This window comes from Mustela erminea, chromosome 6 (assembly GCF_009829155.1).
Source record: "Mustela erminea isolate mMusErm1 chromosome 6, mMusErm1.Pri, whole genome shotgun sequence".
Lineage (NCBI taxonomy): Eukaryota > Metazoa > Chordata > Mammalia > Carnivora > Mustelidae > Mustela > Mustela erminea.
Genome location: NC_045619.1, coordinates 3,029,981 through 3,053,050, shown reverse-complemented (window position 1 = coordinate 3,053,050; position 23,070 = coordinate 3,029,981). Strand labels below are relative to the sequence as shown.

General features: G+C 63.0%; 1 protein-coding gene across 5 annotated transcripts in view; it reads left to right on the top strand.

Moving 5' to 3' along the window:
* GRAMD4 (GRAM domain containing 4) overlaps window positions 1–23,070 on the top strand; it is a 73,572-nt gene that overhangs the window by 14,066 nt on the left and 36,436 nt on the right. For 3 of the 5 annotated variants that reach the window (XM_032345899.1, XM_032345895.1, XM_032345898.1), the window contains exon 2: window positions 19,241–19,451. In XM_032345899.1, the coding sequence (XP_032201790.1) occupies window positions 19,290–19,451 (162 nt within the window). In that variant the 5' untranslated portion in view covers window positions 19,241–19,289. Of the gene's footprint in view, window positions 1–9,216; window positions 12,139–12,202; window positions 15,214–15,836; window positions 19,176–19,240; window positions 19,452–23,070 lie in introns of those variants that run through there. The other 2 variants (XM_032345897.1, XM_032345896.1) reach the window with 2 other exon arrangements.

Genomic DNA, 23,070 nt, shown 5'->3' with positions numbered 1-23,070 from the left:
GGGCGCCCAGATCCAATGCAGGGCTCCCATCCCGAGAGCCCCTGGATTCTGAGTGTCCCATGCGTGGGGACCCGCCTGCGGCCGCCGGTCCCTCCACACACACAGGCCGGCTCTGCGGCGGTGCGAGCCTCAGACACCCTGGCCGCCAGGAGAGCCCACTGTGACCTATTTATAAAGTATTTCAGAATCACTTACACGAGTATTTTGTCCTAAATTCGGTGTAATTAGGAGATATAAACCGTACTGTGTGATTATTTTGGTGCACTCGCGTAACCTAAATGAGAACTCTCTCCGTGTAGGTTTTGTTAAAAAAAAAAAAGAAGCCATTTTAACAAAAACATAAAAAGAATGGATTTCCCCTACGTGGTTCTCTCAAAGCCTTGAAAATCGTGCGTCTGCATGATGACCAGGAGACCTTGCTGACGGTTGTCTCATTTGCAGAACCTTTCACTCCCCAGCAGCAGGAAGGGGAACTCTGCGGAAATGTTTCCAGAGTCCTTGTGAGTTCTGGCTGTGGAGCCGCGGCTGGCTTCCCACCCGCCCCGCTTTCCCCCTGAACGGCGGGGGGAGCCGGAGGCTACGAGCAGGTGCTCCCGGCTGCTGCCGGCGTGGTGTCGGGACCAGGAGGGCGATTTGTGCCAACGGCGTCCTCTTGGTGCGTGCCCTTGGGTGCGAAGGCAGGTGTGGGGCCGAGTGTCCGTGGCAGCGTGTGTGGGGCCAGGGGAGACTCGTGTGGGGCCGGGTCTTTCTCTTCTTCTGGGCTTCAGGTGCGCGGAACCGGAGAAGGCCCAGCCCTCGGGTTGCGGGAGCCGCCTTCACGCACACGGGACCCTGTCTTCTGTTCCCTCGGTTCTTTCCAGCGTCCTGACGCCCTTGAGCTTTCCGCCCAGACGGAAGCCGGGACCTTGATGAGGACCCCGTGTGGTGGCGCTCTGCCAGCCGTGCGCTCGGGCACCTGACGCGGGCTGCCGCCACCCTGGCTTACCCTCCTGTCCACAGGGCCTGACAGCGGCCCCGGGAGTGTTCCTCCTCCCCGCCCCCCTTGTGTGACAATCCGGAAGGACCGGTAGAAGTGGCCTGGGCGGGCCCGGAGGGTGGGAGGCGGGGGGGGGGGGGGGGGGGGGGGGTGATACAGGCCTCTAAGCTGGGAAGCCGGGACAGGTATGAAAGCCCACGGCTGTGAGGGACCAGGTGTGCTGGGGGGCAGGGGCGGGGCGGGAGGAACATCTGAGGGGTTAACCCCCGGGGGGACAGGTGTTTCCCGGAGTCTCCGATGTGGAAATGGCCCGGGATGGGAGGGGGCAGCTAAGTCTGGGAGCAGGTCAGCTGGAGGTGGAGGCGGGGGCCTCCCTGGAGTGGACGGAAAGCCTGGACCCCCCCCCACCTCGCCATGACCCTGGAGGAGTGAGGGGCAGCACAGCAGCCATGGGGCTGGGAGGGCGCTGTCTTGAGGCGGAACGTCGAGGGAAGGGGGCTCTGTCCCACCTGTGGCTGCCGCCGGCGGACCAGGCCCGGAAGGACGGGCTCCCACAGGCTCTGTGGCGCGTCCTGGGGAGGGAGGTGCGGAGGGGAACCCAGTACCTCGGGTTTCCAGAACAACCATGGAGGTGATGTGGGGGAAGCTGGCCTTGGTGCCTTGGAGGGGGATGCCCCTTCTGACCTCAGTGTCCTGGGCTCTGAGTCTGCCTTTATTAAGGGGTGCCCCTCGGGGACCCTCGTCTTGTAGCCCCGGGTAGGAGCTGGCTGTGCTCTGCGAAAGTGAGGCAGTGCCCGTGGCGTCCGGGTGTGGCACACGTGCTGGGGTCCCGGACTGGAGAACCTTGGGAGGCACACAGGCTCCCGTCAGGCAGCTCAGCCCTCGGCCAGGGTCGGGGCCCCTCCCTGCCTCGACACCCCTGCCCCTCCCTATGCCCACCCCACAGCCCCAGCTGCCCCGATGACCGTCCTCTCAGTCCTCAAGGATGAGCGAGGCGGAGAGGCAGGTGCACGGAGAACCTTCGAGCCGCGCTGCGCAGGCCGGTGCCTCCCTGTCCCATGCAGGTGGGGACCGTTGGTGATGTGCGTAGCCAGCCGGCCAGCTGGGTCCTCCGGCTCTCCTGTCTCTTTTTCTTCCTCTGCCCCCTTCATGGGCTCTCCAGGGAGCTGGGAAGGGGCGGGAGCCAAGTAGGTCAAAGCAGGTCAGCGTGAGCCTGCTGTCCCAGAGAGAGGGGCCGGTCACCCCCGTACCCTCCTCTCTCCGAGAGCTGACCCCCGTATCAGGAGGGTCGGCTCTATCCAGAGGCAGTTTGTGGGTGCTAGTGGGGTCGTTGAGCACAGGTGCAGTGCTCTGAGGCGGGGTCAGGGGTATGAATCTGCAGGTTCCCTCCCTCTCATCCTCCTGACCTGGCCGGGAGCACTCGGGTAGCCACCGAGCTCCCCACACTGAGACCCAGGCTGGGAGTCTTACTGGGGAGGTGGCGCCAGGGAGGCCGGAGCCAGCCGTTTCCGTAGGCACGCGTGGGCCTGGGAGGACACTGCAGGCGGTCTGTCCTGCAGGGTCACCCGTGACCCTCTGTGTGTGTGGAGCCAGGCTTCCCTGGGCCTGGGCCAGTGTGCTGTGCCGGCGTGGGGGCTGCTGAGGGTCTGTCTTCTCCGGGAACCGGTTTATGGAATCTTGTTTTGTTTTGGAATTTGGGGATCAGGCCCCAACAGGTGCTGTTCTGTTGTCTTCCTGGATCTTTCCTACCGTCCCTGAGGCCCCCACGTTGCGGCATGTCGAGGTTGTGGGACGGATTCGGCTGCCGTCCCCAGGCTGGATGGGAAACCACCGTTCTCGGCTGTGCCAACCTGTCTGTCTGGTTAAGCCAGGTCTCCACGCCTGCTTTTGGTGCGTCCTGCCCTCCCTGGGAATCCACGGCCAGCCCTTCGGCCCCCTTGGCTGGGACGAGCGTGGGGAGGTGGCTCCGGCGGGGATCGCAGAGCTGGATTGCGGCGGCCGGGCCGGGTGTGGACGCTGGCAGGAGGCCACCGTGGACACGGCGTGCGGGTTCCCCGGAGCCCCGCGGCCCGTGGGAAGGCAAGGATGCGGTGAGCCGGGCCGTCCGTGGATCCGGGGACTTGCCGAGGGACGTCTGTCTCACGGTTTAGGTGACATGCCCGCAGCGTTCCCATGAGGACAGGAGCGGCGGTATCGTCGAGGGCAGGCTGGTGTGGATCGTGGGTCGTTACCGGTGCTCTGTTTGCACATGTTCCCCTCCAGGTGCGGAAGGCGGCGTGTTCTTACCCGTTGTGGGTTTTTAGTCATTTCAGGATGTGGCGCTGGACCTTCCTCGGGTCCGACGCTGATGAGAATTCGCGTGAGATGCTTGGGCCTCTTCTGCTCTGGTGAGCGAGTGGAGGCAGGAGCGTGGCCGTTCGAGGGCAGCGGCGTGGTCCTCCTGGCCCATGGTTGTGGCCGCCCGAGGACTCCACTCGCGGAAGGTGCAGGACAGCTGCTGGTGCTTCCTCGTGGGACCCCCTCCGAGCGGCTCCCTCCCCGACTCTCAAAGGATGGTCTCTGGCCAGCTGTTCGGGGGTCTAGGTCTTTGGGGTCTGGTTGGCTGAGCTGTAGGGGCCTGCCTGGGGTCGGGGCACCCGCCGTCAGCCAGGGATGGGGGGGGCAGCAGTGAGCCCCTCTGAGGGGCAGGTGTCCCGGGCCCTTTTCCAGCCATGCTGAGTGGCCGGATTGCAAAAGGATCGGGGGGCTGGGGCCGGGAGCCCAGGCGCGTGTGGGGGAAAGTGAGTGCCCGGGGCAGGAACAGCAGCTTCACTCCGGGCCCAGTGGGGAGGGCTGGGCTGCGAGCTTGGCAGCCCTGCAGGAGAGGGTCTCGGGGAACAGGGACAAAGCAGACTGCGATGTGGGGTCAGGTCAGGACATTAAGATTTAGGGAGACTCCCTAACACAGGGCAAGTCGGTTTGGGGAACCCGTTCAACAGACGGGGCTGTGTGTGTCAGTGGTCACGTTGTTTCTTACGTAGCGTGGGGACGGCCGTTGGCTTTTCAGACTACGAGCCGTGACTTTCATCCTTGTGCTTCTGGGAGTTGGTTTTCCCTCACTGACCGTGTCCTCTTGGTTCCCCGTGGAGGGAGGTGAGAGCCTGTGGGCAGATCAGCCCTGCTCCGCATCGCGGCTCCGCGGTTCTGTCCGATTGTCCTGGCCGGAGCAGGTTCACAGTGTGGGTTTAGTTGCCTTCGCGGAGGAGTGACCTTTTCCCATGTGGGCCCCATCGTGCGCGTGACTGAGGGAGACCCCGGTGCCTCGCGCTGCGGGCGCTGTTTCGCCCGGGGAACCGCCCGGGGAGCAAGGAGGCCGACGAGCCCACCTGAACCCGCAGGGCCCCGGGAAAGGTCGCTTGTTTCCGGGACGGTTTGTCAGGGTCCTGCGGAGACGGTCCTGCCGTCCTCGTCCGCCTCTTCTTAGGCGACCGGGAGACGGACCGTTGCATGCACGACTGTTTGTGGCTGGCGATGCCCGTGGTCTCCGGAGAGCATCCCGCCGACGCCTGCACGCGTCCCTCAGCTGTCACCACTCCTCGTCTCCCTCTCCAGGGCGTCCCCCATGTTTCGGAGTCACCTTGTCGGCCCAGCGGCGAGGGGTCCGCCGCAGGCTTGCTGACGCCCTTTGGTGCTTGCGACCTGGGGTGGAGGCTGTGCCGCTGCCGGCCTGGGGCCCTTAGGCCCTTGTCTGTGGTTCCCTTTCTTTCTTCTGTTTCCTTCCCTGTCACCACTCCCTTCTGCCTCACGTTTGTTCCACTCATTCTCAGGCAGGCCGGCCCCCAGGAGGGCAGCACAGCACCTGTGTGCTCCAGACTCCCGCAGTCCTGTTACCGAGAAGGCTTTGATTGGCCTGCAGGGCTCAGTCTACATTGTGGGGCGTCGGGAGACAGGCTGCTGGGTGCTGAGAACCACCGACACTGTGTGCCCTGGGCTGCTGAGGCAGGGTGGGCGTGCACACTCAGGTGTGAGAGCCCACGTGTCCTGGGCAGGGGTGTGCACCAACTGAGAGACACCTGCGGATGAGGACATCAGGGAAGGCTTCCTGGGGCCCCTGGAAGGTGGGACCCAGGGACAGGGAGGGTGTTTGTAAGCGGAGGGGGTAGGGAAGTGTGCCTGGGGACCTCCTGTCACCTGAGCCCCCAAGGAGTGAGGCGGAGGCGGAGAAGAGAGAGGTGTAGCCACTGGCCTGGCTGGGCACAGGGGCATGGCCTCGCCCCTGCTGTCTGACTCTGTGCCAAGGGTCCACACCTGTACGGTGAGGGCGCCCTGCCCTGCCCTGCCCATCTGACGTTCCTCCTGCACATGTGGTGACACAGACCTGCCACGCGCTCTGTAGCCCGCCGCCCCCCGCCCCCCGTCCACGGTCCGACCCGCCGCCTGCAGCTGAGGCCCTGGTTGTGCCTGTGGACGGTTCCCTGCTGCCTCCCCTGGAGGCCTAGACTGGGGTCAGAGGCGTCGCGGGCCTGTCCCCGCACGCCTTCTCCGGAATCGGGGCCGGGTGCTGGCTCTCCGAGTTGATCTCTGAGCGCTTTATATAATCTTCAGTTCGAGAGGTTGCCAGAGGCCCTTAGTTACACGGTGGTCTCTGTTGCTCCTCACCGGGTGAGAAAGTAAAACTAAGAACTTCAGAAATAGTCTTTAATTGATCAGAAACTGCCAACTATAAACCCATTACATATTCACACAAGTAGCACATTTTATTTTCCTTAAAATCATTGTTCCCCCACGCACCTCCCTAGACGGAAGAAAAACGAGTGCAGGCAGCAGAGGCGGCTCTGCAGGCCTGGGGCTCGGCAGGGCTGAACACAGCCGGCGTGCCGGGTCGGTCCCGTGCGCCGTGCGCCGTGCGTGCGAGCCGGCGTGGGAGGGCCGATGAGCCTGGGGCTTAACCTTGCGCGTCCCCAAAAGGGGTTCCTGGGCCATAGTCCGAGAATGCTGGTTTGGCGTCTGGAGAGATTTCCCTGACGTGGTGAATGAAGGTCCTTGTTTCCGTTTTTTCTGCTTTCTTTAGAGTTTTTCTTATAAAAATATGTAAATAAGGTCCTTCTTGTCTTTTATTTGAAACATTTGATTTTAAAACTTCGCGGTGGAATAGTCAGCACGTTCAGGATTCAGAAGGGGTTGAAGCTCAAGTTGGGTCTCTAGTGCCCTCTCTCCTCCCCTCCCCTCCCCCTCCTCTCCCCTTCCTCCCTTCCCCCCACCTTCGTCCCCTCTCCCTCCCCTCTCCCTCCCCTCCCCCGCTCCTCCCCTCCCCCCCCCCCCCCCCCCCCCCCAGCTCCGGGGCTCCTGGCTCCTGGCTTGCCCACACTGGCAGGTAGCAGTCAGCCCAGGCTGCACGGTCTCCAGCAGGGCACGCGGGGGGCCTCACTTCTTCAGACGATGGGGGATCCCACGTGTGGCTGTCCCGCCATGGATGGACATGAGGGCGCGTCCTGCTCTTTCTGCTGTTCCAGAAACAACATGGCAGAGAAGTGACCTTGCCTGCACATCATTCTGCAAGTGTGAGAGGTTCCTGAAAATGAAATACCGCCGTTCCTGGGCATTGCAAAATGGCCCTGTGCGCCTCCTCCCGAGCCGGGGACCCCGCTTCCTGGCCCTCACGCCCGCGTGCCCTGTGTCCGCTGGGCTGTTAGGGAACAGGGCTTCTCACTGTCAAGTCCGTGTGTGTTTCTGTGTGTGTAAGTGACAGTTGTCGTTCCGTCCGTTGGAGCGCTGTTTGCCTTCGCTGGGAGCCGCCTGCACCTTCTGCGGGTTTCTCCACGGGGCTGTTTATGAACGGCGGGCAGATTAATCCTCTGTGGTGTGTGGGGCCAACATTTCCTTCTGGATTCTCATTTGTTTCACTGCTGACGGAGGTTTCTGCCTTGCAGAAATTGGTTTTGGAAGTAATCTGTGTTCTCAACTGTGCGTCACATCTTGCTTGGAAAGGCCTAGGCCGGTCCGAGGTCCCGGACCCTCCCCTGTGGCCCTGGGCCACTCGGAGTGTCATCTGAGCGTGGCTACAACCTTGCTTTTCCCGCAACTACAGGGATGTCCCAGGTCGTTTGCAGGACAGTGTGTGTCTCTTCCTCTGTGCTGGGAAACGCCACTTTGATCCTGACGGCGGCTGGGTCAGCTTCTGTCCGTTCTGCTTTGTTCCGCGGCCCTGCTCTCTGTTGATGCGCCGTCCCCATGCCTGCGGAAGGGCTGTAGCTGTGCCACGTTCTGTTACGTGGTAGGGCTGGACATTCCGTTGTATGAGACCAGCATACCGTCCATGTCCGTCTCCGGATCTCTGTCCCCATCCCATACTGAAACTCTGTCCCCATGGAACACGGACTGTCCATCCCCCTCTTCCCACCCCTGGTGCCCACCGTCACCCCTCTGTCTCTGTCTGTTGATGAGACTCTCCCAGGGGACGTCTGAGTAGAACCCTGCAGAATTTGTCCCTGTGTGGCTGGCTCATTTCGCTGGGCACAGCGCCCTCCAGGCTCGTCCATGCTCTAGCCCCCATCACAATTCCCGCTGTTCTCGAGGCCCCGCGATACGCCCTTCTGTGCATAGACCGTCCATCCATGGTTTGTCCATCCATGGACATGTTTGTCCATCCATCCGTATCTCTTCAAGGCCCACTTGTCGGTATTGGGGTGTGGCCCTGGACGTGGGGCTGATTGGTCCTCTGGTCCTGTGTTTATTTTCTGGCCGTGGGTCCTGGAAATCAGACCTAGTGTTGTCCTGGGATTCTGGCGAACAGACGGCCCTGAGCCAGGCGGCTCTGGTCCCTGAGCAGGTCTGTGAGCTGTCGGGGTCGGGGGGACAGGGCGGGAGTGATGGAGGCCGTCCTGTGCCCTCGCCTCCATCTCGCACCCAGTCATGGCTGTGAGTCCCCCTGAAGGGGGGACCCCAGAGTCACAGCAGCTGTGCTCACGGAGTCCTTCGTGCCAGCCTGGCCCAGAGACAGGCATGCGGGAGCCAGGCCTCCAGCCTCCCAGAGGCAGGCAGGTGGGGGCTGGATGGGAGGGCGGGAAGGCATGAAGCCCACGGGCCGTGTCACTGTGGCTCTCTGTGCAGCTGCCTTAGGTGGCAGCTCCTCGCGCACTCCCTGTGCCGCAAGTCCGCTCCCCCAGCACGGACCAAGCCCCTTGGCCAGCCTTCTCTGCTTCCCACGGCCCCACGGTTTCCTCTGACCACCCTGCTGGGAGGCTCCATGCTGTTCCTGCCGTGGGGTGTCTCCCTCTGCAGCCCGTGGCGTGTCTCCCTCTGCAGCCCGTGGCTGCCTGCTGCGGCTCAGAGCGACCTGCCCCGGCCTGTGGCCCCCCGTCGGCCCGTGGCCCCCATCCCCCACTCACCGGACTCCTCTCCATGGTCAGGAGGTGCCTGGGCCTTTGGCGAGCCTCCTCTGCATTCCCCCACTGGGCTGCATCTGGTGCGTCGTAGCTGCTCATTAAACGCCCGCTGACCACCTCACTTGTCGCAGTGACTCTGAGTGTGCAGCATGGCACCGGCACGCCTGCCTCCCTAGCCTCTGCCCCTGCCCCCGCTGCACGGCTTGAGGCTGTGAGCCCGAGGCCCCAGGGCTGGTGCTGCCGCCTATACACGGCGGCCTCGCGGGGCCTGCAGATGCAGGTACAGGACAGCTTTGAGGGCGCAGCTGTGGTATTGGTTTTGGTTTTTATTTTTTTCTTTTGCGTTGGATGTGAGTTTGTAGCAGAGGCCCGTGCAGGCAAGGCTGCCGAGCGCCTGCCGGCCCCGCTGCCATCCTGCCTCGTCCCGGCCTGCGTCGTGTTCCGGTCTTGGCCTGCTGAGCAGGAAGTGTGGGTTCCACCTTCTCACCGTGTGTGGTTTTAAACGCGGAAAACCTTTTTGTGGCATGTGGTGCTTGACACCCCGGGGAGGCCTGGAAATATCCCGAGGGCTGGCTGGGAGGTGGGGAGCGGCTGGTGGGGGAGCCCCAGGCCTGGGCTGGGCGGAGATAAAATAGCAGCAACAGAGTGGCTTCCGGGCAGGTGGTTTGGCTGAGCAGGAAAGCGCTTTCCGTCTAAGGGGCTGTTTAAAGCTGCGGGTTTACCCTGGTGCTCAATTCGCCTGGGGACCCGGAAGGTCTTTAAAATGCACCTCACCCACCCATGCCCTGACTGGTTGCCGGAAACAGGTGACGGCCAGGTGATGGCCAGGTGACGGCCAGGTGACGGCGGTGTTGGGCCGGGGGTGGTGTAGTTGAGTGCGCTGGGAAGGGGGCAGTGCACAGCTGTGGAGCATGGATTGATGGGTTTCAGGCAGGGGGTGGGACCGGGGCTGCCTCCTGGTGTCACAGGGGCTTATTCGTTGTCACTGCAGAGCCAGGGTCACTGCCCCGAGACCCGGGGATGGCCCTTCAGGGTGGGCAGTGCCCTCCCCCGTGCTGTTCCCAGCTGGCTCTCCTTCCGGCTCCTCTGCCTCAGACCGGAGTCGGGGGACGTGGGGAGAAGTCCCTGGCCCACGACTCGGGCGGACGGAGATGGTTCGGTGTCCCTCACTGAGATCCTTCTGGCCCCAGGGAGCCTAGAGACTGTCCAGGCTGCCCCAGCTTCCCCATGGAGGGCACCTTGCCCCTCACCCCTTTCCTTAAGAAAACTGGGTGGGGGCGAGGTCCGCGCACAAGCGTGTGACGCTCGGGCTGCTGTCGGTGGGATCCCCGGGCTTAGCCAGGGCCCAGGTTCCCTGTTAGTGGGCCACTAAGTGCTGTGACCTTTCTGAGAGTTCTTGTTCCGCTGGGCGTCTGTCCCCGAAGGACCAGGGGCAGTAGAGCATGGCCCATAGGCCAAATGCTGCGCACTGCCACCTGCTTTTGTAAATAATGTTTTTGGCCCAGAGCCACACCCATTTTGTGGTCCAGCAGAGCGAGCTGAGAGGTTGGGACGGCTGTGCGGCCTGCCAAGCCCAACATTGCCTACCTGGCCCCTTGCGGAACAGGCTCGCCCGGCCGCATGCCTGGTCTCCTGCGCTGTCTTCATGGTGCGCTGCCTTTGGAAAGCAGCCTGCTTTCAGACAGCTGCGAGCCCCGCCCCTTTCTGCTTTCAGGAACTTGGGCCGGGGCCATGGCAGGAAGTCATGCCTGGTGCCCGGAATTTGGAAGGTGTTTCCTACCAGCTGTCATTGGCTGGATCTCCTCAGGTCCTGGTTGCAAAGAGAAATGGAGAGAAATTGAAGTGAATTTGTGTGCACTTCTGGTAGCTTGTTCTATTTTCTGAGGTGACACGGAGGTTTTTGTCTGGCTGCTCCTAAACATTAGGTTTTCTTGTTAGCTCTGTGTTGTTTAAATAGACATCAGCGTGGCCACTCTGCCAGGCTCCTTACTCAATATGTTAGGCAGAGCGGCCTGGGAGCTGTCCTACAGTGAGGGACGTATTAATAGAGGCATGGGCTGGGGAGGGTGGGATGGCTGGGTCTGTCTGGGGTTAGGGCAAGCACAGACTCCGGAGTCCAGTGAGGCTGCTTCCTGTTTCTGACATGCCACTTCTCTTTTATGCTGCTTCCCTGAGCCTCCGTTACCCCTTTTGTCAATTTAGCAGGAGTTCTTTCCTCTCAACATTGTGACCAGGACAGACGACACCTGTGATGGTGCTGCTGCCTGCGAGTTGGGGCCCTGCACAGGTTTTGGGGTGTACAGGAGGCCTGGGGACCGTGAAAGCATGGTGCTGGGGGTTTGTCCTCCCTTGTGTCGGGGCCCTGTGAACACTCCGTAGCAGGTGCTCCCAGCCCCTGTCTGGGGCTTCCTCTCCAGGTGTGCATCTGGGCTGAGGCCTAAATGCCTGGAGACAGGTCCTCAGGTGGCCCCAGCTCACACCTGTGACGGGCGCTGCCCTTTCTTATTTCTACTTCAGAGACTGGGAGGGCTGGGCTGGACCCGGCTGGCCTGCCTCTGCAGACCTCACTGTCGACCTTGGGGCTGCCCCCAGCTGGGGTCAGGGGGCATATGCCTGGTTTGCGCAGGGCAGGTGGCAAGGCTGAGGCTTGGTCCTGGCGCACCAGCTGGGGGGTGCTGCGCCCTCTCTGAATTGGACGCCTGCCCCCTGCCCCAGGGTCTGGTCTGAATCCTCCCTTGGGGTTCTGGGCACCGTGGCCCTTGCTTCCCACTGCCTGCAGGCTCCGGTCACCCGCCAGCCCTTCCTTTCCTGCCTGCAGATGCTTTGGAAGTTTCTGATGGCCGGAGGGGTGGAGGCGAGGTAGGTCTTGAGTGTCCTGGACCCTCTTACCCTGGCCTCCCCCCTCTGTCAGGCAGGGATGTCACCATAGCGCCCCACGGGGAAAGTGACAGTGTGCAGGGAGAGTGACCTTTGTTGAATGTGGACTTGGAAGGTCGGGTCTGGGGCGTCGGCCTCATTCCTGCTGCGCACTGGCTGACGACGGCAGGGTCCTTCCCCGCGCAGTTGAATGGGAGCCCTGGCAGCTCTTGGAGGAGGGAGGCTTTCAAACCCATGCTTTCAACATGCTTTCAAACCCAGAGACTGGCAAGGGGGAAGGTGGTGTGACCCACAGGGGGTCACGGGGTGTGGCAGCTGGGGCTGCCACTCGCAGCTGGATGGTGAGGAGGATCAGCATGCAGACCGCGCTCAGTGGGCTCTCCAGTGGGAATGGCCCCAGGCAGGCACGCGTCCCCCCACTGTCCCCTCAGCTGTGGTTGGTATGTGGACGATTATGCTGCAGGACGCCCAAGTGGGGGTGACTTCATGGAGAGTGGGAGCTGCTTGTCTGGGCAGGCGAGTGGTGTCCCAGCACATGTGGGAAGAATGAGGGGTCACCTGGTGGCTGGGAATGCCTTGGATAGCAGGAATGTCCCTGGTCGGGTCCCAGGGGTTCAGGGGCGGGTCTTGGCACCTCCTTGGGGACCCAAGGGGGCTGGGATGGGGAGGATGGTGGGTGGAGTCTGGCTCGGTTCTGCTGTCCAGGCCCAGTGAGCTCATGGTCTGGGTCCCACCTCCAGGACTGTCTTTGGTCCCTTTGGCCCTCTCAGGGACTCAAACTTTGCATTTTGACCTTGGCTTCTGTTTTGTGCATATGTCCCCGAGCCCTACAGGGGAAGAAGGGTGAGTGGTAGTGCTGAGTCCCTTGGTGTTTCCTGAGCCCTGTTCTTATGTGCCCATGACAGTGTGAGATGGAGGGATGTGGGGAGCCATCCACAAGTGCATGGCTCCCCATGCACTTGTGGATGGCTCCCCACAGAGGGAGGCGGACACATGTCCTGTACCAGCCCGTACCAGCCCGTACCAGCCCGTACCAGCCCGTACCAGCCCGTACCAGCCCGTACCAGCTTGTACCAGCCCGTACCAGCCCACAGGCACTGTTAGCATTGCAGGGATCTGGCCAGTAGGAAGAACGGGAGCCTGTAAACTCAAAGTTGGGTAAACTGGAAGCACACGTACCCGACCGAACCCCTCCTTGCCGAACTGCCGTCACTGCTTTTATTCACTGGCATGGTCCCGAGGTGGTTTGCATCGGTCTTGTCTGAAAGGTGGACATCCTGGCTCACAGTGGCCACGGCATCGGGCCCCACCACGCACCCATGCCTGCACGTCTTTGGCAGCTCGCAAATGGCCCCGGGGGGAGCAGCCACACCCCCAGAACGGCCGATGTCGCGCATCAGGGCTTCACTTCTCGTTTCGTTGATTGGGCTTTGTTGAGGGTCGGAAAATCCGCGTGTGTGACGTGTAGCCACTCGCTGTGAGTGGCACAGAAGAGCCGAGGTGACTGTGCGCTGCTCTCAGAAAGCTGTCCTGCCCTTGGGCAGGGGAGTCCCTGTCCATGAGCCACGCATGGGGCCCTGACGCGTGCCTCCCACGTGCACCTTGTCTGTCTGGTTCATGTGAACAGAATTGCCAGCCAGCAGTCCTGCCCGCGCTGGACTCGTCTGCCCCCTGCAACCGTGGTGGACAAGGGAGGGGTGTTAGGAGAAGCTGGAACGCCCGTGAGCTGCGCTGGCCGCACGTTTTACCAGGAGCTGAGTGTGTGTGCAGCTGTGTGTCCGTGTGGTTTGTAAGAGCCGTCCGACCGACGTCTCTGCTCTCGGGTCCCCGGAGCCACTCCCTGCGCCGTCACAAGCTCTCCAGGCCGTGTGCGTGATCCCAGGTCACAGAAGAGGGGGGTGACAGCTCACACCAGGCCCTCTCAGCTCTCCCGCTCTCTCTGACTCTCCAGGGCCACCCAGGCCATTCTGGTGGGACCTGTCTGCATATCTTCACTGGCAGATTACACAGGAGGTTTTGGGCTGACCTTCGTGGGGGCAGACCGGCCCTGAAGATGCTTGCCCCTGGGAAGAAATTCAGGCCTCTACCCCGCCTCCAGAGAAACATCCAGGTTATTGGAAACTTGGTGTTAAGTTTTCTGCAAGTGTTTATGGATTTAAGGGGGCTGCAAACCCCAGCGGGTCTCCTGGACGAAGTCCGTGGACAGCCCTTTGCTCTGAGGGCTCTGTGGAAGGACAGCTCTTCGCGGCTGTGGCCGGGGGGCCCAGAGCCGGCGTAGGGTCCCGTGTTTCCTGGTGCTCAGAGACTGGTCAGCACGGCCCCTACTTTGTGCATCATTGCTTCGTTTGTGGGACGAGGGTTTGTGAGCCTAGCACAGGTCACGGCTGGCCTCTGCCCTTAGGGCCTGTGTTCTTACAGGGCAGGGCTGGGGGCCCAAATCCTAAACAGGGACGTTAGCTGGAAGTTTCCGGACCCCAAACCAAATGGGATGATGGTTTTCAAGGTGGGGTACTTGGAGAAAAAGGCTCTGGGATGGGGAATCCCCCAGAACTAGAGGTGCTGGGCCCTGCAGTAGGAGCAAAGGTAGTGGCCAGAGGACCCCCAGGGGCTGGAAGTCCGGTTTCCTGTCACATGGAGAAGGGCTCTGTGAGGTGCCGTGGGATCCCCATCCCAAGTCCAGCAGGGCAGGAGGGTGTGGTCAGGGTGCAGAGGCAGATGTTGTGGGACCTAGCTTGGAGAGGAAGGCCGTGTGTGCTGCAGGTGGCCCTGGAGTAATGGCGGGTTCCTTCAGGGGCTATGGCTTGAGCAGTGTGGATACACACGCCGTCCAGCAGGAGGGTGAGTGGAGACTCTGGCTCTGCACTAAGCCCGATAGAACTGAGACGTCCAGCAGGCCGCCCGCGGAGAAGCCAGAGCAGAGCTCCTGGGGAAGCCTGCAGGTGCTAGTTCGGGGGGAGGCCATCTGGGTGTGGACACCAGGAGTATTTGGGGTCCTGCTGCCTGTGCCCACCTGGCAGGACCCAGCTGTGAATCTGGGTGAGGAAAGGGGCTCACACACAAGCCTTGTGTTTGGGGAGACCTGGGGGTCATCCGCTGTGAGCCAGCATCTTGAGCCTGGCCATGGGGTTGGGGACTGGGTCAGTGGCTCTGGCATCAGACCACTCCCAGGGCAGTTCCTAGCACAGGGCCCTGCAGGACTGAATGGGAGTTGTGTGTGTGCTGGGGTTCTGGGGGCGAGGCCCTTGGGGTGCTGATTAGGACACCCAAGTCAGCACCTCCCCAGCCCTCCTGGTCCCCCTGCAGAGCCTCCGAATCTGCGGCTGCCCTCCCAGGCCGCTCTGCGGGGTCTGGAGCTGTCTTCCCAGAGGACGGGGAGGATGGGCCGGCTCTGGGCCTGGCTTGGGGAGCGGGGAGGCGTGGGTTCTCAGCATCTGTGACTCCCAGGAAGAAGGCTTAGGACGGGGCTGGCTCCTGTGGGAAAGTGGACACTGTTTATCCTTGGATCAGCAGGAGAGCCCCTAGATAATCGGGAGACGAGGCCAGGCCGGGGAGTGACGTGCGCGGCGGGTCGAGGGAGATTGGCTGGGACACGGCAAGCGCCCGAGACCAGGAACTACTCTTTTAAGAATCTTGGCTGGGAAGGGAAATGAAGTCCTTTGTGGTTTCCAAGTCCAGTTTCCCTAGACACTGCCGTCTTTGTGTGTCCAGAAGCCATTCAGTGGGTTTCCAGAGCAGCACGCTTTGTGTCTTGGGGCCAGCTCTGCTGGACTCGGTCCTGCATGCAGGGCACACGGAGCCCGGAGGGTGCTGCCTGGAGCCGGCCGAGCCCCGCCACCCTGTGCCGCAGCCCCAGGTGCCCCCGCTGTGCGTGTTCCCGGCTTGCTCGCTGCCACGGCCAGGGTTCCAGCGTCCTTGCAGAGCGCCCTGGCTCTGATCAGGGTTCTGGAGTAGCTACGGATAGGGGGCCTCTCCCAGAGCGTCTGCGTCCACGCGGAGGTACGGGAGGGGATTCCCTCCGCCGGAGGCAGGGCCTGTGGCCACGGATCCCGCTGAGCAGCTGGGCCCCCTTGGGGTGGGGGGCTTACGGGAGCTGCCCTGAGTTGCCCGGGCTGGGCCCGTGGGTGCTTGTGGGTGAGGGGGCGGTCCCAGGGAGGGCATCTGAGGAGGTAGGGTCAGGGCTTGGGGGGCCGGTGGGATACAGGGAGGGCTAGCTGGGGGGCTGGGGGACACATGGCAGCAGCATCCAGAACGCAGGTGCAAGTAGGATTTGTCGAAAGGGCACCCACCCCGCACGGGCTCTGTGTGGAAAGCTTCGCTCTGGGTCCCACTTGGTATCTAAGATCTGGCCTCCTCCGTGTCCGACACGGTGGTCCACACTGGTCTCCCATCTTTAGTGGACAGTGGGGGGTGAACCGGGTTGAGCAGTGTGTCCTCCCCAAATTCCCATCCACCCGGATTTTGTGGATCTGGCTTCGCTTGGAACAGAGACTGAACGGACATAATCGAGACGACATAGTCCTGGGCTAGGCTGTGCCACACGCCAGCCCAGCGCAGGGGTGTGGCGTGGCTCCCCTTGCAGCCTGGACCTGGCCCCCGGTGGGGTGGGTGGGGAGGGTGGGGAGACCTGGGTCTGGTTCTGAGCAGACAGTAGTGTGGATGCTTCATCCTTCGAGGGGCCCGGGGAGCCTGGGGAAACAGGGGGATGGGGCTGAGCTTCTGGGAACCCCTCTCTTGGGGGGACTGTGTGTCGAGATGCCCTGGTGCGGGCTGACATGAGGAGCCGGCAGGAAGAGCCCAGGGTTGGGGTGAGCTGGCGGTGGGCAGGACGCGCCCGTGGCTCCCCGAGGCATGCATTGCGTTCTGGTGGTGCGGGGGGCTGGACACTGGGTGCTTTGTCCCCTGTCTTGCTGCTGCCGTTTTGTCGGCTTGCTGGAGCCGAACTGGGAGAGTCCAGCTCCGTCCCAGCTCCAGGGACGGCAGAGAATCCCGGACAGCGAGAACCCGCCAAGCCAGAGCCTTGCAGGGGGTACAGAGCTTGGTTGGCGTGAGGCCAGCTCTGGGCCCTCTGCTCTGGGCACAAGTCAGCCAGGGGTCCCTGCTCCCGAGCTGCAGCCTGGCCTGCCCCCTGTGCCCCGAGTTCCTCTGATGCAGGCTGCCAAGGAATCCCTTGGGCCTTCTTGGAGACAAGAGGAAGTAGGTTTTATATGGCTGTACTTCCCATACCCAGTGTTTTATTTTTGTAGTTTAAAAAGCAGTAGGAACACTTTATAGGACATCTGGAGAGAGTCTCACATACCACCCGGTGCAGGGTCCTGTGTTACCTTTGGACTATTTGCCGTCACCGTGCGGTGGGGGCGGCAGCCTTTGTCCCTCGGGGCTGAGATCCTGTGTGAGTCCCCTGTAATGCCGTGCCTGCCGTGTCGGGGGCGGGGCGGCTGGATCGTGGGCCGTTCTGCGGGGTCACATCTCCCCACGGGGGCGACACGCTCCCCATGGGTTGGGTTCACGCTCAGGAGGCAGCCTCACCGGCTCCGAGGGCATCCGCGCTCGCGGTGCCGCCGCCTTCTGCCTCGCGGCCTGGCTGGTGTTTCCTTTTTAGGGAACTTGGAGGTTTTTGCTCGAGTGGTGGGTAGATCTCCTCTGGCTGTGAATTCTTCTGCTCAGGAAAACTCGCCCATCTGTGCGCTGGGGTCCTGGAGCTCCTGCCCGGGTCCTGGAGCGGCCGCAGCGCGCCCGTGGTCGTCCTCATGGCCCACGGGCCTATGCCTGGTTCCGCTGTGTTCTTTTCTTCTTTAACAAGTGGAAGGCTGGGGGTTCCCAGGGGCTCTGTCGGGGAAGCGGCTGCCTTTGGCTCAGGTCATGGTCCTGGGGTCCTGGGACCAAGCCCTGACTCCCTCCCCCCGTGCATGCTGGCGCGTTCTCTCTCTTCTCGGATAAGGAAATCAGCCAGTCTAGTAAAAAACAATCCGAAGTTTGCTTTTGTCCACTTGACTCTTAGACTCTTTCGTGCCGTGGTTATTCTTGTCGTTTCGCTTAAAGAGACCGTTAGCCCCTCTCTGGGGACCTGGTCAGCACAAAGTTCTCTTTTCTTTAGGTTTCTATTATTTTTGAAGTATACTCGTCCGTGCCTCTCTGTGGAGCTCGCGGCAGCTGTTCTTCCAGGAAGCCAGCCCGCGCCCTTGCCCACATGCAAGCAGCCTGCTGCCCTGGGGCCCTGTGCCGGGGCCCTGTGCCGTGCCCCACGGCTGCCCACGGCTGCCTGTGGCCCACACCAGCCCCCCGAGGCCACGCCGGGCCTCCCTTGGTGTCATGCACTTCTGGGCTCTCCTGGGTCCTGGGGGCCTTGGGCATCACGTGTCCTGTCGTTTTTGCCATCAGGGCCACACCAGGCCCCCTGGTAGTACTCCGGGCGAGCTTGGAGAAGCGCCTGGCCCAGGACCCCTGCAGCCCCTCCCTCCCCGTGCAACGCACCCCTGCTGTTCTCATAGACCAGAGTGAGCTCTGGTCCATCCGGCTGGAGTCCTAGGAGCCCCACTGTCGGCACCACTGCTCGGGGCAGGCAAGCTTGCCGACGGGGGCGGAGGGCCCTTGCAGGGTGGGGGGCAGATACCCTGGGCCGTGATTGGAGAGTCCTTCGAGAGTGTTTGTGCCTGCACGGTCCCAAACAGGAAGTACTTTTCCCCAACTTTGTGGTTCTCCCTGACACATCCCCACTGGGATAGTTGGGGCCGAGTTGGATTCCATCCTCTTCGGCCCCCTCCCCGCCCGCCTCTCGCGGAGATGCTCGAGTGTTCGCTGGGGCCAGCGTCCAGCTCCCGCCCAGTGTGCGTCCTCTGGGGCTCCCAGAGCGCTGGCCTCCCTGGTCTCATTCCTTCCGAGGCCGAGGCCGAAGCCAAGGCCTAGCAGGGGGTGAGCAGAGGAGGGGGCTTTGAGCCCCGCTGTGTCCCGAGCCCCCACCCTCCTGCTGGGACCCAGGGCCTCTTGCAGAAGGTGGGGGGCTGGGTCTTGTGGGATACCCCTGACACGTGGCCCTGCGCCCAGGAGCTGTGTGACTGGGACTTGGGTTGGAGTTTGTGGCTTCTGCTGTGGGCTTCAGAGGGAGGCTGGCTGCGCGCGCGGGCGAGCCACTCCCACTCTGCCCCCTGGGGCTTTGCGGGCCGGCTGGCCTCTCCTGGCCCACTTGGCGCAGAGATTTGGGGCAACCTGCTACATGTCCATCTCCGTGTGACCCCGCACTGGGCCGGAGGGCACAGGCAGGCAGACTTCTTTCTGCGCCTGTGGCCTGGGGCTGTGCTGGGGAAGCAGGTGGGCCAGCGCTGGGCTCCTGACCAGCCCGTGTGTGGGAGGATCTCTCTGAGCACGACCTCAGCAAGCCGGTGAGGGCCGACCGGCGGGCAGGAAGGTGCTTGCGGCAGACGGAGCAGCCTGGGTCGTGTCCCTGGAAGTGGGGACCAGGCCGAGTCAGGGCACATGAAGCCAGGGCTCTGCTGGGCTTGGAAGGGATCTACTGAGACGTCCTCCTGCCGAGCATTCCAGTGGATTCTGGGCGTTTGCTGCTGTCTGGGCGGTGTGCATAGCTACAGCTCTGAGCGCATCCCCGATGGCTAGCTTGCTCTAGGAGTGGCCAGCCCTCTTCCCCTTCTCTTTGAAGCGTTTCTGCCCTGGCTTCGCCCGGTTCCTTGTGCACCAGGCTGGCCGTCTTTGTGGCCGGGAAGGTCCTGCTGAGGGGCCTGGCTTTCTTCTACCTTGTGGGGCCCATGGGGGAGGTGACATTGTTGGGGCCAGGGGCAGGGGCTTGGCCAGCTGAGTGGGAGTGGTAGAGGGGCCCAGGCTGGTGGGTGCCAGGTGGAAGCCAGTGGGCCCCGAGTTTTCCTTGAAAACCCAGAGCGGCCCCTCCCCGAGGGCAGGGCTCAGCCGCAGGACCAAGGCCTGCGGAGGAGAACCATGCACTCAGGCAGGTGCGTGTGCCATGGGGCGGGTGGCCGGCAGGGGTGACCGAGCCTCTTCCTTCCTTCTCGTGCAGGGACCCCGACCGTCATGTTAAGGTAAAGCAGAGGGGCTCGGTGCTGAACATGCTAAGGAGGCTGGACAAAATCCGGTTCAGAGGTCACAGGAGAGACGACTTCCTCGATCTAGCAGAGTCTCCAAATGCCTCGGACACCGAGTGCGGAGATGAGGTGCCCCTGAAGATGCCTCGGGCCTCGGCCCGGGACAGCGAGGAGCTGAGGGACACTGTGAGTACGCCAGGCGGGCCGGGCGCGCCCTCCACCGTCCGGCTTCGGCCCCGGGGACCGCCGCGGGGGGCGGGGGGCTGCCCCCCCTTACATGGTCCAGCTGAGTGTGCCCTTGGCATCTGCGTCCCGACCAGCGTGGCTCCCCTCTGCCCTCGTCTTGCTCCCCACTGGACCTCACTGGCCATTGGCAGGTGCCCGGCTTCCCGATCAAGGATCGCACAGCCTTTACCATGGGTCCATCTGGCCGCCGGATTTCTTTTCCTTCCTCGCCGGCTTCCTCGCTGGTTGGCCGACTTCTCATGGGGAAGTCACGCACAGAAAGCTGGCCCCTGTGGGCCGGTCCGTGGACGCTCTTCACCGGGGCAGCAAGTGTCCATTGAGCAGCTCAGCTGGGCGGCGTGGCTGCGGCGGGACCTGGGCTTGGGTGGGCTCTGCCTTCCGGATCTTGTGCCTCTTCAGCCGGGAGCGGGGCAGGGGCAAGGTGGGCTCTGGCCAGAGGTGATCGCGGGGCTCACTGTCCTGGGTGCAGCTGCCCGATGTTCCCCTTTGCTGGTGAAGAAGCCCAGAGCCGTCCTGCCCGGTGTGGACGGCCGGAGTCGGTGGCCCACTGGTTTCCTCTCTGAGCCCCTGAGCCAGCTCTCCTTCCCAGGTGTGGCCTGGGAGCTCTCGCCTTCTCTGGCTTCTTATATTATTAATGCCTTTGAACAGGGACTGCGAGTTCACTCCTGGCAGGAATGAATAATTTACCAGCACTGCCTCTAGAAGCCCGGCTGCCCGATCAGGTGGGCCGGTGCTGCAGAGCCGGGAGCGGAGCCCACCTGAGTGTTGGCCACTGTCTGCTGGCATAGATAGGCCAGTCCTCCAGCCTCGGGGCCCCTGAGGGGACCGTGGCCCTGCTGCTGGGTCTCCCGGGGCACCGTGTGTGGCCGGTGGCAGCCTGGGGCGCTGCGAGCCACGGTTCTCTATGGTGGTCCTTGGGCTAAGTGGGCCGTGGCCTCTTAGGTGTGTGAATCCCCACACAGGGGTCTGAGCACACCATGGGGTGTGACAAGGATCTTGCGGCAGACTCACCGGGCGCCAGGCTCCGTCCGTCTGTCCATCCTGCCAGAAGTCTGTGGCAGCCGCCCTGCTGTGGGTGCCCTCTCAGGAGAGACCTGGACTTGCCTTGGTGCACGGGGCCTGCGGGGCTCTGCCTGTGCCTCTGACGTTGGACTGAGCAGTGGCTGCTGCACTGGGATGTGCCGGTGATGCGTTGACCGCTCCCACTGCAGGACCCTCTCCCCCGTGGGCTGCATCCCTGCTGGGTGTGCGGGGCATGCGGGGCGTGCAGGGCCCAAGCTGTCTGTTGTCCTGGTGGCGGTTACCAGGCCACACGGATGCAGCCCGGGGCGGCATCCCCATGGCTTTCCACTCTGCGCCGGGCGAAGAGCGAGGCTCTGGTTTGTGGCTGTTGCTGTGAGGGAGGCTGGTTATCTTTGGGCCTAGGCTTTGGGTTTTTTTTCACTTTACTTATCTTTGATTGTGATAAAATACTCCTAGAGCTCCCGTCCTGGCCACTGTTCGGCGTGTTATGTGCTCTCACGGTGTCGTGTGACCATCGCCATGTCTGTCCCCAGAATGTTGTCCTCACCCCAAATGCAAACCCCGTCCCCGTAAAACACTGACCCCACCCCGCCCTCCAGCCCCTGGCGCCCACATCTACTTTCCGTCTCTGGACCAGTAGGTCCCATGAGAGAGTCCCGTAGTGATTGTCGGTTCGTGCCTGGCTGCCCCCTGGGTCCCGGGCAGAGTGGACGCAGCGATGGAGGGCAGGGCCGTGGGCGGGGGAGGGGGCCTGGGCCGGCGGACAGGCTTGAGGGGGCCCGAGATGGCGGGGTGTGTGGAGAGTGTGCAGCAGTGGGGGTGATGTCCAGCTTCGGGGTGTGACCGGGGCGGGGATAGGCCATTGCAGATGAGGACAGGGGACAGAGGTCAGGGCTGACCAGGTGGGTCAGTGACACACCAGTGAGGAGAGGTATGATGGGGAGGGGAGCAGAGCCCTAGAGCTGGGGCAGACCTGTGACCCCATCCATGCAGGAGGCCGAGGGACAGGGTAGCAGGAAGTGCTGCCCTGAGAGGGTCCAGGAGAGCCAAAGAGGTGGGGAGAGGGAGGCCACCAGGGTAAGGGAGCAGGAAGAAGTGGCCTGCCCATGTCCCTGGCTTTGTGGTGGGGACACCGCAGCCTTGGGGGTTAGCTCATTAACTCAGCCGGGTCCCGGGTGCAGGCCCCGGACCCCCAGCTCTTTGTTGCTCTTGGGAAGTCTGACAGGTGGTCAGCAGCAGGGACCCAGGGGGCTCACGGAGGGGCTCGAGCCTCGGAGTACCACCCCTGGGGCTCGCATCCCCGTGGGCGCTGCCTCCCGGCTGGTCGGCTCCCAAAGCAACCCCTCCCCTCCCTCCGTCCACTGGGCTCCGGCTCGGAGCTGCTGACGGCACCAAGTCCACCCGGAACCCTGAGGGCCCGGCTTTCTTAGACGCGAGGGGTCCCCACGGGGATTCTGGATGCTCGAGGGCAAGTTGCAGATGGACGTCGTTCCGGCTTCCTGGAGACGGACGGCATCACAGCCTCCGAGGACTTGGATTCGTGCGTTCACATGCGGCCCCGTGAACCGCACAGCATCTGTTCGCTTTTGGGGAGGCATCGGTGGACGTAATGGAGTCGAGCGTTCTGCCTCCCTGTCCGTGCAGAGCCGCCTTTCCCGGCCAGCCTCTGCCCTCTGCTCTGCGGCCTCCTCCTTGGCCGTCAGGCAGGGGTGGGCAGGGGAGGGATGTCTTCATGTGCAGGGGCGAGTCAATGTCGCAGGCAGTGCCTCTGGGGCGGGCGGTGGGATTAGTCTGCCTTCTGCCTCACCACCTCAGTCCCTGTGCCCCCTGCTGCCTGGCCCCGGGGGCTGCAGGGAAACAGAGGAATTTGCCCCAGCGGCCAGGGAAGCTCAGAGTCCAATAGGTCAAGACTCTGGGCAGCCACAGGCCAGAGGGTCTTCCCAGAACCCACTGGCTTCCCAACGTCAGCACCTCCTTCCTGAGATGTGGCCTCAGAGCAGGAGACACTTGTATGTGGAGGGGTCTGTGCCGCACCCTGTCCAGGCTGTGTGTCCCCTTCGACCCTCATCTGGCCAGGAGGGGGTCATGGAAACCCAGACTGGGAGTCAGATCCCCCTTGTCGCGTGGGAAGGCACATGGTGCTGCTTCTCACCAGCTCAGCATGTGGGTGCAGCCGTGGGGTGAGCGTGGAAGTGTCCAGTGTGTGCGCGGGGGCAGGCCTGGTGGTATGGGCCTGCGCCGCACCCCTCTCCTCCCGTCAGCCAGACGCAGGTGGCGGCCTGTGCCAGCCCCTGGGCGAGCAGCCGCAGAAACCCGAGGTGGTTGTGATTTGCCCTCTGTGCAGCAGGCCCGGCCCTGTCCATGTTTGCTCACCTTGGGGAGCCACTGCTCCTTGGGGTTCACACAGCCCAGCCTGCAGACGTGCCCTCCCCACCTGCCTGGCGTCCTGTCCCTCTGGCTCACGGTGGCGAGGCACGGGGCCTGCGGCGGGGCTCACTCTCCCCCGGGAGGCTAGCACAGGTTTGGATATTGGCCC